The 13,871-nt window shown below is 38.9% G+C and overlaps 3 protein-coding genes across 3 annotated transcripts in view; all 3 read left to right on the forward strand.

Annotated features, from left to right (window-relative positions):
• Positions 1-7,963: 7,963 nt before the first annotated feature.
• Positions 7,964-9,431, forward strand: LOC113747062 (bryoporin-like). The gene is made up of 4 exons (XM_027285081.1): positions 7,964-8,059; positions 8,222-8,261; positions 8,350-8,581; positions 8,665-9,431. Exons 3-4 carry the CDS (start codon positions 8,373-8,375, stop codon positions 9,074-9,076), a joined length of 621 nt encoding a protein of 206 aa, XP_027140882.1. The 5' UTR covers positions 7,964-8,059; positions 8,222-8,261; positions 8,350-8,372; the 3' UTR covers positions 9,077-9,431.
• Positions 9,432-10,696: 1,265 nt separating this feature from the next.
• Positions 10,697-13,871, forward strand: part of LOC113747065 (DELTA-sagatoxin-Srs1a-like) — a 53,266-nt gene continuing 50,091 nt past the window's right edge. The window contains exon 1 of the mRNA XM_027285085.1: positions 10,697-10,864. The gene's annotated coding sequence lies outside the window, so the exon portion shown is untranslated. The remainder of the gene's footprint in view (positions 10,865-13,871) is intronic.
• LOC113747028 (cytosolic phospholipase A2 gamma-like) overlaps positions 11,686-13,871 on the forward strand; it is a 44,448-nt gene continuing 42,262 nt past the window's right edge. The window contains exons 1-3 of the mRNA XM_027284975.1: positions 11,686-11,791; positions 11,941-12,081; positions 12,659-12,724. Of these exons, the coding sequence (XP_027140776.1) occupies positions 11,686-11,791; positions 11,941-12,081; positions 12,659-12,724 (313 nt within the window). The remainder of the gene's footprint in view (positions 11,792-11,940; positions 12,082-12,658; positions 12,725-13,871) is intronic.

Raw genomic sequence — 13,871 nt, forward strand, 5'->3', positions numbered from 1 at the left:
TTCTTATACTGTGGTGGAACACAGAATGTTATGACATCATGGTGCTTTATAGTTAAGTGTTCTAGAATATGCAAATTAATTTTAGATTTAAATGTGCATGTGAGACATTTGAACCTGTGGGATTATCCATATTACAGTTATTGTGCCACATTTCAAATGATCCATACAATACAAGCATACAGTATTTTATATTAGCTCGTTCTTAGCTCATTTGTAATTCCTGGCTACATGCTCCAAAAATAGAGAGCAGCATTTCACTGTCAGTTTAAAAAAAAAAACTCTGAGCTCAGAGTTTACCCACCGATAAATAAGTTGCTACATTCATCTTTGGCCAGGCCTCAAAGTTTACTGAACAAAAGCACAACTTTATTCCCTGATTTTGGTTAAACAGCATCATATTTTATTCACAATGTATTTTTGCTTAGTCCAAGTGGGGCAGCTGTGACTGTCCACTATTCAGAAGACTCTGGCTCCTCAGTCTGCACGTCAAAGTGTCCTTGGGCAAGATACTGAACTAACTTACTTACAACCAACTGAACCACCAAATTGCTCTTGAGTTTGTGTGTGAATACAGTAGGTGAATGTGATATGTAGTGTAAAAGAGTGTTAGGGACCCTAAATGCTGATTAGAGTGACCACGGAGGATGTCCACAGAAATGTAAAGGGTTTCCAGATGTGAACTGAGCCAAAAGTTAACTGAGGCTGTATCTTTCTATGTTCAAGGACATTGTCTGTGGTCTCCTCAGTGCTGATATTAAACTGTCAACTAAAGATCAACTTGTTGTTGTTATGGAAATTTCTATCTTTAGGTTACGCAAAGTCACGTGTGGACTTTGACGTCCTCTGCAATATTACCCTATTTTTTGGGCTATAAAGCGCATCTGATTATAAGGTGCATCTGATTATAAGGCGCAATAAGTGAAACAAAACATGTATCAGGTAGGTCGAACTTTATTCAACTAATTCACAATATCTCGGCCTTCGTAAAAGCTCAGACGACACTTGAGACTGATACCTTAGCCCATCCACAATCCATTGGCAGATAGTGGCGTAACTCGCCCGCCGTTGCCTCCCTATCTTTGTGAATGCGTGTTTGCCTTCTGTCATCCAACGCTCCCATGCAGCTCGCACTTTAACTTTGAATGACCTGTTGACACCAATATCTAGCGGTTGGAGTTCTTTGGTTAATCCACACGGAATGATGGCATGCACCGAATTAGTTTGCTTCACTTGGGTTTTGACAGTATCAGCGAGATGGGCGCGCATGGAGTCGTAGATCAGTAGTGACGGAGATTCGTGGAAAAAGCCATCCGTATTACTCTGCGAGGCTCCTGACCACGGTAGCCTACAGTAATGTGTACCACATAAAATCGGTTCGAAGTTAGTAAATACAACCAGAATTATTACATAAGGTGCACTGGATTATAAGGCGCACTGTTGATTTTTAAGAAAATTAAATTATTTTAAATGTGCCTTATAGCCCGAAAATATGGTAATTGTTTGTCTTTGACTAGGTGCCACCATATTTCAGCACTGGTTGCCAGGGTCGAAGAGACCTATTGCTGCCTTCTTAGGCATAACAGATAGCTTGCCGTAGACGTTCCAATCTGTGTAAACAGACATCTGTGTCTCCAGACTAGAATGTGTTGACAATAACACCTCCATGGGTAAAGACATTCTCTTTGGCTAATTCTGGGCGTGTAGTATTTGGGGTGTGATCTTTGGGTTTAAAGTTTATCCACCAGCACGAGTTGGGTAAAATGTGAGACCGACTCAGACACGTATGATGAACTTTGAGAGTGTCTCTAATTCTCCTTGATCAAGCATCAATAAATAATACAGCATAAGACATCAGAGGCTCCTGAACAACCTTCCTGACCTCACCATTGACCTTTGACTTCAGCAATTTCTAAACAATTAAGTAATCTATTAGCCATTAAGCCAAGTTCACAACAAAAAAATACAATAATTTAAGATGAGGAAACAATGTAAGCATATTATACTATGGAACAATTCCCCATAATAACACAGAGGAAGGACTTCAAATTACACATAAAACCACAAAGCCAAAAGCTTGTAATTAACAGACCCTTTAGGTATTATTATTACTATTATTGGTAACTGAACAAACCGCCCTCTGGTCCATTAAAAAACATATACAAGTGTAATAAAAACAACAAGTGATGCTTATAATACAGAGTCATCCTATAGTGGAATTTCAAATAATAATTTAAAGATGGTTGAAAATCATGTCAATGTAACGAAAAAGTGAAAATAAAAATTAGAGCAAAGTAATACCAGAGTGAGGTAGTGGACAATGGTCTATTTTGGTTTGTCAGGGATTGGATCACGTTAACTGGCAGTTATAGTAGCATAGAGCATGTCTGCCTTAACTATAGTGTTTCTGAACATTTTATGAACATACTTTAGAGCACAAAATGGGTTCCACGATGGAGATGAACAAGTTTGAACAGTGTCCAAAAAAGGAGAGTGACAACCAATCCCACAAGAGCCAACACGAAAGTCCTCAGGCCAAACAGGTCCATGTTACTCAAGTGCTTTTAAGCAGTAAAATTGCGCTGGTAGGAAAAGAAGTTTCCCCGGCCATCAGAGATCAATCCTGTCCATCCGTCGCTGTTATAGGTCCCTGCAAGTCACGGAACAGGAATGAGATGTGTAATCCAGTTTAGCGTGTAGTGTATTAGTCATTAGCACATCTGGGTGATATTTCTTAAGATAGTTTTCAGCAGCCTGTGGCGTTGTGAAGGTACGCCGTCCCTCCAGATCCATTGAGAAAGTGTTTGGGTGCAGTAGTCTGAAAGTGATGTTTTTTTCTTTGAGTTTCCTTTTCAGTGGCACAAAGGCTTTCCTCTTCTTGTACAAGGCAGTTGACATATCTCTGAATATCATTATGGTCAAGTTGCTGTATTGTAATGAACTCCAGGCTGCCTTGATCATCTTGACCGTGTCAGAGAAGCGGAGCAGCTGGATCACAATGGTGCGGGGTCTGGTGCCATCTACTCGCTGTTGTAGCAGAGACCTGTGAGCACGCTCCACTTCAAAAGTTTCCCCTTCCAAGTCAAGCACCTTGGGTAGCCATTCTTGTATAAATGCCACTGTGTCCTTCCCCTTCACTCCTTCTGGAAAGCCAACCAACCTCAGGTTCTTCCTACGGCCTCGTTCTCTTGGTCGTCCAGTTGTTCCCTCAGGACACTCAGTTCGCCTTTTGTAGTCATAGCGAGTCATCAAACTCACATTGCTTCCTCTCGATGCTCTTTACTCGGTGTCCAATAGCTTCGTTGTCTTTGGCAATCTTTTCCATCGTTTCAGAAATCCTATTTAGACGTCCTTCAATCTCAGAAATGAACCACTGTGGAGACTGGCTAGCTAGCCCGCCGCAGTTGCTGCTAGTACTCTGCGATGGCACTTGCTTGTTCTTCTCATCTTTATTACCATCGTTTTTTTTTCAGTGGCAATGTCTCGTTTTCAGTGTTTCCACTTATTAAAGCACAATTGGCATCGCGTTGACCATGTGTCTGTTCCCTACGCCTCCATAATCACCTGACTGGTTCGCGGTCCAATCAGGTAATTCACTGGCACTGTCTCATCTCGGTTCTGACAGGTGACAGGTTGAGACACCTTTTTAAACTGGAAAAACTATTTTTCATGCACACCAGCCTCATCAGTTCATTGTGAGCGAGTGTTTTCAAAAAGTGGAGAAATTGTGAGCAAAAAAAAAAAAAAAGAAACTGACTCAATCAAAAAACTGTTGAAAAAATAATGTATCTCAATCCCACCCCTCATCCTACATAATCACCCTCTGCCATAGTTACACAAGCACACCTATTGTCATGACTAATAAAGCTCGCTATGTTTAGGTTGTCTTGTGTCAATGTTGCTTGTCATTTCCTGTTTTATTTTGAAAGATACCTCTCCTCTCGTTTCAGGTCACTTGCCCTTCCTCATGTGTCATCGGTCTGATTGTCTTCCCCGCCCTGATTGTTTCTACCTGTTTACCCTGTGTATATATTGTCTGCGTCTCCCTTTGTCTGTTGCCAGTTCTTCTTGTCCTTTGTGCCAGAGAACCAGCTCCTTACCCTAGTCTCGTCAAAGTTCTTGTCTTGTGTTTGTGTCTTCTCAGGTTTTGTATTTTGCTTTGTTACTTTGTCCAGCCTTTGCATTTTCATAGATTTTTCCCTCATAAGAGTTTTTCGTTTGTTACCTTTTCCCCTTTGTTACCTTTTCCCCCGAGTTTGTTAGTAGGTTTTCCCTCCCTTGAGTGGTTTTTTGTTTTCTTGGAGTATTTAGTGTTTTCCTCCCAGTGAGTGATTTTCTGTTGTACTTTGATAATAAAATATATATATTTTTTACTTTAAGCCTTTGTTCCAGCCGTGACACCTATGTCATAGGTTTACCACCTAAACCTATGTCATATTTTCCCAGCACTCTCCTCAATAACACAATACACACATTAATCCTCTCATCTCTCTCACTGATCTTTATTTGTCAATTGAACATGATAATCAGTCTGTCTGTGTGTGTGCGGATGCGTATGTATGTAATTAAAAACTTCCTGTCCACCAACGAGCCTGCCTAATTTGACTACAGCTTGGCACTTCACCAGGAGAGACCACTGTAACTGAAGCTTCGAGTAATGAACCCATTTTCGAAACATCTGGCTCAAGTGGTTTAGTGCTTCACAAAAGCTTCATTTGTCCATCACCAGACTGAACCTATCAAACCTCTTTAAGTGGTCAGAAGACTAGAAAGGTCCATGGAAACAAGCATTAATTTGCATTTTGTTGGTAGTTTAAGGCATTGTGCACTTCATCAGTTTGACATTTATACATCTGATAGAAATCTTAGTGGAGGTCCAACACAGATATATTGATGTTGTTCCTGAACCCCTAGGATGAGTAATGGAGTAAAGGAATTTACCAAACATATATTAAGGTTGTATATTTCTATGTTAAACAAGAGGGTCTGTGGTCTCCTTAGCACTGATATTAAACTGTCAACTGAAGATCAACTTGACATCTGTTGTGTATGTGCACTTGGTCCAGCAGTTTTTTTTTTCTCAGGTCACTGGCATTGCCTTTGCCTGCCTGCCTGCCTGTTATTTAAAGTTCAGATTATAACTTGAACCCTGGATGTAACTCTAAACAAAGAGAGATACTTACAACTAGTATGAATGTATTTAATTTGCAGTATATGTACGTTTTACACATATAGATCAGAGGATTCAAATTTGGTAGAGACGTCAAACTCCTATCCAGTCAGTAGGTGGCACTGTAACACACACAATGCAATCTGGCCAGTGCAGAGTAAAAATTCAGGATATTCACAGAAGTCAAGTAACCTGACATCATTTACTGCATAGGCATCTTTCAAAACAACAGAGGGTGAAAATATCCAGTCTGCTTTGACCTGAACAAGATGGAAACATTGTACATTAAACTGTAGTTCATATTTGTACTTCTCTCTGCAAGTTTTTTTTTTTTTTACAATTTTGTCTAGGATTTTCAGTGAATAATTTTAATCCCATATACTGTACTTAAAACTGATATGACACGTTTTCATATGTTGTCTATTACACTGGGCTTGAATGGCATTTCTAATAGCTAGTATTTGGAGTAAAGTACTGGTAATTTATGAATGAAAGGAGACTGGAGCACTCTGATTGACTCGATTGACTTAAATAGTGCAAATAGAAGAACAGGAGTAACAAACCATCATTGTTGTACAATGCTTGTTGTAAATCAAGTCCAGTCTACAGAGCACTAGCAGGAGCTCTAATATTCAGGTATGTGTTTAAAAAATGTAAATAAAATAATAATAATAATAAAATAAAGTGATGTGTATCAAGATACAAATCCGACTGTCAAAAAGCAACCAAAAATAAAATGTGAATAAGAATGAGAAGTGAGAGTAATAATATACTAATAAGACACATTACATTAATTCTTATGATTTTTATGATATCTTTAAAAATAAAGGGGAAGGCTGTTAATACAGTTTTGATGTGTGGACTATGTGGACAACATTTGGCACTAGCATAGCATGAAATCAGATCATGGATGCAGTATTTATTCTTATGAATGCTGCATCTCCACAAGTGGCACAATTAAGAAACTAACTGAGAATAGCTCATCCTAAACAAGATTGGCATAATATTACCAACAAATATCTTCTTTTTCAACATTCACTACCAAATTGTTTTGGTTTTAATCACAATTAATACAAATGATAGTTAAACTTGTTTTCAGTGCTTACATAGACATTACAGAGGTTTTCACAGTCCGGTCCATTTTCACTGAGTTCAACTGTGGCTCAGCTGGTAGAGTGGGTTGTCTGTTGTCAGGTCTGTAGTTTCAGGTCCTGTTCCTCCTGTTCACATGTTGGGTTGTCCTTGAACACTGAATCCCAAAAAACTGACATTTTAAACACATTCAGTGCCTACATGTCAGCTCTAATGAACATTTACTCATCTACTGACAGTTCAAATGCTCTCACTGCTTACATATCACCTAACACTGAAATGTACAGTACACACATCAATTATCTTTGGTGATCTTTGTTCTCTTGACTGAATTATGTCTTACTCTTAGCATTGCAGTTCAACCACATTATTACACTTGATTTCTTACACTTCAGTTGACAGTTAAGCTGCTCTTAGTGCTTACTTGTTAACTGACGCTTCAACTGCTTTCATTACTTATACATCAATTGACATTTTACCTGCTTTTGGCTCATGAAGCATCTAATTAAAGGGCAAAGTTGATGTTTTGGGAGCAGTAAATTACATTGAGGAACCTACGAATATTATCAGAGGAAAAGCGGTTCTGAATGAAGCCAGTCTGATCTTTATAAGGTCAGGTATCACTTTCTCCAGCCTGGTAGCTATGACCTTGGTGAATACCTTATATTCTGATGAGAGAAGGGCTATGGGCCTATATGAACTGCATAACTGTGGGTCATTGTCTGGTTTTAGCAGGATAGTAATCAGAGCCTGTTCTAAAGTTTTAGGTAGTTGGTGTATTTCAAGTGAGTGTTTGAACATTAGCGGTGTTATTAGATTAGATGCAAATGCTTTTAGAAGTCCATAGAAGTTCAACTGCTTTCATGACTTATACATTAACTGACATTTTACCTGCTTTTGGCTCTTAATCAATTAGTTCAACTACGTTGAGTGTTTCCCCTTAGATTAAGAAACTGCATACAATAGCAGACTCTGGCAAGGAGAATAAGGACTCAGGTGAGCTTTCCTTCACATTCAGGTTTGTGCAAAAACTCTTTGGTTGTGCAAACCAAATGTTGTATCAGCTATCCGAGTGACTGATATTGGATGATTTTGCAGGTGGAGAAGCCGAATATAGAGGTCCTGGGCTGGCATGGTTATATGTGGTCTGCAGTTACATGTACTGCCAAATTCTCAGAAATTATGTTGGGGAAGACTTGTGGTTGTGAAATGAACACTCAATCCATGCTAATAATTATATTACACAACAACATTTCTACAGTCACCACCCTCAAAACTTTTCATGCCCTCATCTTGATACACCATGCTTGTCAGGTGGATCATGGCAAAGTGCTCACAGACACTGATTTTAAAGACATTTATGAACAATTTGTTAATTTGGGAGAAATAAACTTTTTTTGTGCATTGAAAAAAAAAGTCTCAGATCTTTTACCTTAACTCATTAAAAATGGGAGCAAAAGGTGTTGCATTTATATTTTTGTTGATTTATTTTCATAAAATTCATATAATCTACATTCAGATGACATTGATAGATAAGCTCGAGTGTTAAACAAAGCAGTTACACTTTTGCTTTGACAACACTCTTTCTGTTAAAAAGCTTAAACCACAGACTTCTGCAATGTTGTCTCAGCAACTGTGGTCACAGGTCAACATGTTCAATGACACGTTTTTTTACTTTCATTTTTACTGGTGTGAAATAATGCACTTCTCTTTTGTCCTCCATCACCTTTATAGGAAGATCACAGAAGAAGCCTAACAGCCAGACCTTTTGCAGGCATCCTTCAGAAGCATTCATCCCAGGTAGGCATAGCTAGGTTCATTAAAATGCTGACAAATGTTTTCTTATTTCTTCTCTGAGTGCCTCAAGTGATCATGAACAATTTTTGCATCTGTTAGTGTGAAAACATAAAAAAATATGAACATAAAATGCAAGGTTAATTTTTGATCTGTCTGTATGAACAGGTCTTCCTGTTGTGGCTTTCTTCAGAACTGTTCATTCCAGGTAAGGAAAGCTTTGTAAAATTAAATATTGAGATGACCTGTCACTTGATAGATGAAGAGCTTGTTTTGTCCTCTATTTGTATGAATAGGTCATCGCTGTTTCACAGCCATTATGCCTAAACGCCAAAAGTTTAAAGCGGGGACGGGAATCGCAACTACTCTTGTCGATGCAGCGATTTCAGCCGGTGGTCCGACTGCTGCTATGGATCTTATGAATCCCATGGCAGTCGGTGGTGAAGTTGCTGGACTCATTCCAACACATCGCGAGTGTTCCATTGAGATTACAAATACATGCTCTGACTATGCCCTCTGTGTGCCAAGGTAACTGCATTTTTACAGTTTTAAAAAAAAATAAGCCTTCCATAAATCCACATAATTAATTCATATTCTTCTCCTCTTTCTAGTGTATATGTGAACAGTGGTTCCTGTGCCCAAAGTCTGCCACTAACCATTCACCCATCTTCATCTGGGAAAGCACTGTTCACCAAGACTCCCAACACTGCCCGAGGAGCTGTTGGCGTCTTCACCTATGATCTACACGACAAATCAAATGAGTCCACTGAGAAAATAGCTGTCATGTTCTCTGTGCCCTATGATTTCAACCTGTACTCCAACTGGTATGCAGTGGGAATCTTTGACAAGAGCACAGAGTGTAATTATGATCTTTATCATAAGATGTACAACAACACTGACATAACGTTTGTCAGAAAAAATGCAGGCCAAGGTCTCAGCTACAAGAAACACAGGGTTACCATCTTGGCGTCAATGTCAGACACTCACCAACCTGAACTGAAGGTGGAAGTGAAAGATGACTGAAATAAAATAATTCACAAGTACTGAAATGTAGATTGTACTGCAGTCAGAAAATTAAACATTTGCGCATTTTCAAAAATATTCCAGTGAATTTATAGATGATTCTGTGTCAGTGGCTAATATATAACTACCAAGTGTAATTTTGATTAATTTTGTTCTGAGCATAAAAATGTAGGAATATAAATTTAAAATCTTATTGGTTTACAATAATATTCCACTGATTCTGTGTTATATGTAGTATATGTGTGATATATAATTATTGTAGTAAAGGAAAAAAGCATGGGTTTGATGGATTAAACTGTGGCTTTAACTGTTTTTAATATCACTTTAAATAACTTCAATAAATATGCAAAGTCAGTCTTCTTGTGGATGTGGTCAGCATTTGAGATAAATAAATCTTTAAACCACAAATTTGGTTAGTTGCTGCTAAACTTGAAAAACTAAAAAGAATACAACATTTATATTAACAGCAATGAAAATAAGAAACTCAGCGGAATAGTTTAACATTTTTACAAAATATACTTTGTTACCAAGAGTGAATGAAAAGATGAATTCAGTCTAACTACCTGAAAGTCAGATGGAGGGAAAGAGAAGAATAGTTAGATGTCGTCGGCATAACAGAGGTAGTAAAAGCTGTGCAAAGAAAGAAGACAAATTGTTAAGCTGTTACTACAAAAGAGACATTAACCAAAGGTAAAGATTTGAACAATATGACAATAAAAAAAAGTTGGGAACGACTGGTCTAAAAGATTATTCGAGAGGAGATATGCATTTTAACTAAGACAATTGGTTACAACGACGATATGTGTAAACTTGGCAAGACATAAGATAACGGACTGAAAAGACATCTGTGAGAATCACACGCTACTTTTTTAATTTTGTAAATTCAGTAACGCAAGTTGTAACAGCCACACTGTCCGTGTTTGACCAATGAGTAACAGTATCACAGTATCAGTCCTGCAAACTCCAGCTCTACAATCTTTTTTGGTACCTGGAGAAGAAATGCAGATGAAGTTGTTGAGTTATTCAAAAGGTTTTGGTTTCCTGAGAAAGTAGGGTTAAATTGACCTAATAGAACTGGCTTATAAGGATACTGGGTCACAACAGCATGTTGTGTTTCTTATCCTTATCTTATCTTATCCTTTTTGCCTTCATTAGCAGGATCCAAACACAGTTGTGCTTTTACTAGTGACATCTTCTTTTAGATGGTATTGCTGTTCATCTTGAGACATTTTCAAATAAACAGTGGCAAGAAACCTTGAGCAGAATCTGACTCACAGCCATTTGTCGTAAATTTGTGGTTAGTTTACCTGCTTTCTGTCTTGTTTTGCAAGAAGACATTTACAAAGATATTTCTAGATAAATTGTGTGTGTGTGTGTGTGTGTGTGTGTGTGTGTGTGTGTGTGGGAAATCATTCTCACACCCACTAGGCTAAAAGTTCAGGGTGTTCGAATGCTTGTTCAGAGGTCAGCATGAAAACGTGATCACTGACATGTTTACTGTCATTTCCTCTGTGAAGGGAACAGGAATGTGTCAACTGATTGGTTAAGAAGTGTCAATTAAGGAACAAGTCTCCCTCTAATGCAAACCTCAAGTTGCCAAAAAAAAATTAAAAAGTAAGAATGAAACTTGTCATATGCAACTCAACGTCTGACCCTTCAGTGACAAGAACTGTTGTTTAGAAGGAGGGTCTACAGCTGTTTTCTTTTGTCCTCCATCATCTTTATAAGGAGATCATCTAAAGACCCGACAGCCAGCTTTCAGCCGTCCCTCAGAAGCATTCATCCCAGGTAAGCATACAGATTCATTTAAACACTGATGAGATTACTTCTTACCTTTTGTTCCGAGTGCCTCAAAGGGATCATCAGAGATGTATAGTAATGACGTGGAACCACTTAAGTACTGTACTTAAGTACTAAAATGCAGTATCTGTCCTTTTTTGTAGTTTAGTAGTTTTATTAGTATTATTTTTTCCCCAACTTCCACTTTTACTGCACTACATATTTTTGATGAATTTAATACTTTTATTCCGATACATTTTTCATGTGCTGAATCGTTACTCGTTACTACTGTAGCGTCCAGCCGGACGCGTGATGAATTACGAGGCGATATTGAACACACCTGCATTTATTGCTGAACGGTTTGGTTCCAGGACTCGGTTACTGTCTGCCGTAACCACGCCAAAAAAACAACATAACAGTCCCGGTCTAACATCAACCTCGCTCGTGCGCCGTACGTCATACACCTGACTCACCCAGGTGCGAGCTCTCTCTCACCTGCTCCCCCGCCCCCTTGCTTTCGCATTCATTCAGACGCATTCACAGACCATGGGAAATCACAGAACTCTACCATCAACATTGTAACACTGTAACATTAGAAGTTGTTCCTTAATAAATATTTGAAATAATATAAACAACAGTACTTGTACTTGTACTTTTACTTTCAGTACTTGAGTAGCAATTTCGAGGTCTCGGTGGTGTCGCGGGTACCAGGGCACAAAAACAGAGACACACTTTTACTCCTAATATTGCTACTAATATTTCCCATTTGAAACACAACACACACTGCTAAAGATTGTATATGCAGTCCTTCAGAGAATATTTTGTTTCTCATGGACCAACGACATCTTTCAGATGAGGCCAGAAGAAATACCTTCAACCCTTACCCCATCTACAACGCCATAAACAAGGATTGCTTTACAGATGGGCCTACAGAAGGTACACACACACACACACACACACACCACACACACACACACACACACACACACACACACCCACATACTTAGTACAGACTTAGTTGTACAAACAGCAACATAAATGAGTTACTGAGCTGTATTAATTGTAAAATACACTCTGTCTCTCAGGGAAATGGTTCGAGCTGAGCCCACACGAGGCTGGTTTCACAGAGCTGGGTTTCTTCATTGAAACTTCTCTTCTGGGCAGCAAATTCAAGGACGGAGGTTGCTGGAGAAGAAGCCCCGAGATGGACATGGTCAAACTGGAAGGTGTGTGTTCACAGGCTGAGTAAGTTTTTGGAGGTAACAGTGGAGCAGTAAGAGCAACAAACACCTTGAAACCAAACTCCAATGGTGCTTTTATTTTTTGATGAAACTTTTCAAAAGATAGCCACAAGAATTTAAAATTAAATTGAATTAAAATTTAAATGAATTGGATTAAGTACATACTAACGCTGTCGTAATTTAATCAAAGGTGTTAAAATTTGATGGCTATACTGACATTGACAACAATGTGGAAGTAATGTACAGCACTAAAAATGATCACCAGTAAATACTGAAAAACATGTTTTCAATGAATGAGAGCAAATATAATATTAGTCACCATAAGAATTACTTAAAATTAATGCTAATGTTGATGAATTCATAATTTCCATAAGACAGTCAGACAACTCTTCAACTGTCATTATGTTTTAAGTATTGTTGAAATCCTGGCTGGCACACAGATGTTCATGACATCACCTTTTTTCAAATGAGTTCAGCCCTCTTAAAGCCAGTGATAAGAGCCCAGAAAAATAACATAGCATTCACTGATCATTATATTAATCCTCATTGTGAAACTGTGCAGGTATCCTTGGTTCTGCATTGGCTAGTGGGGAAGTTATAAAAGAGTACATCCTTAACTGGCTAAAAGGTAATCTCAATCTGACATTTTAAAACATACAACCCAATTTTTATCCTTATTCTATTTTTGATCAACTGCTCCCCCCCTTTTCCCCCCAGCCCCCCTGATACACCAGCGCCTCTTCACGTTGATTCTTCCCCCCCCCTTCCTCTCATCTTCTCGTCTCTCTCTTCCCTCCTCCCTTCTCTCGTGGTGTGACCTTAGCTCTTCTTGCGTAGAACTTCATCCCCCTTACCCCGCACATATCATACCCATTGCCCTGCTGTGTTGCTTTTTTTATTTGTCGACTTCTTTTCCCCTTCTCCTTCTCTTCTTCACCCTCCTTTTTCCGGCCTCCTCTCCCCTGCATGCTCCTTGCTTACTATTTTTCACTTTTTCAAGCCGCCAATCCTCTTCTCTTTTTTTCTCCTTCTCTTTCTACGCGCCTATTTACTCTCACGAGGGGTACCAGGCAAAAAACAGGACACACTTTTACTCCTAATATTGCTACAATATTTCCTATTTGAAACACAACACACACTGCTAAAGATTGTATATGCAGTCCTTCAGAGAAATATTTTGTTCTCTCAGGGACCAACGACATCTTTCAGATGAGGCCAGAAGAAATACCTTCAACCCTTACCCCCTCTACAACGCCATAAACAAGGTTGCTTTACAGATGGGCCTACAGAAGGTACACACACACACACACACACACACAACACACACACACACCACACAACACAACCACACAACACAACACACACATACTTAGTACAGACTTATTGTACAGACTTAGTACAGACTTGTACAAGGACCGAGGGGTACCAGGCAAAAAACAGGACACACTTTTACTCCTAATATTGCTACAATATTTCCTATTTGAAACACAACACACACTGCTAAAGATTGTATATGCAGTCCTTCAGAGAAATATTTTGTTCTCATCAGGGACCAACGACATCTTTCAGATGAGGCCAGAAGAAATACCTTCAACCCTTACCCCCTCTACAACGCCATAAACAAGGTTGCTTTACAGATGGGCCTACAGAAGGTACACACACACACACACACACACACAACACACACACACCACCACACAACACACCACACAAACAACACACACATACTTAGTACAGACTTATTGTACAGACTTAGTACAGACTTGTACAAGGAC

The sequence above is a fragment of the Larimichthys crocea genome, chromosome XII (genome assembly GCF_000972845.2).
Source record: "Larimichthys crocea isolate SSNF chromosome XII, L_crocea_2.0, whole genome shotgun sequence".
Lineage (NCBI taxonomy): Eukaryota > Metazoa > Chordata > Actinopteri > Sciaenidae > Larimichthys > Larimichthys crocea.

What these genes read in the sequence shown, in the direction of transcription:
- LOC113747062 (XM_027285081.1), top strand. Translation starts at nt 8,373, where the DNA reads ATGCCTAAACGCCAAAAGTTTAAAGCGGGGACGGGAATCGCAACTACT. An exon ending in TATGCCCTCTGTGTGCCAAG is followed by an intron (nt 8,582 to 8,664) that starts GTAACTGCATTT and finishes TCCTCTTTCTAG; the next exon opens with TGTATATGTGAACAGTGGTT.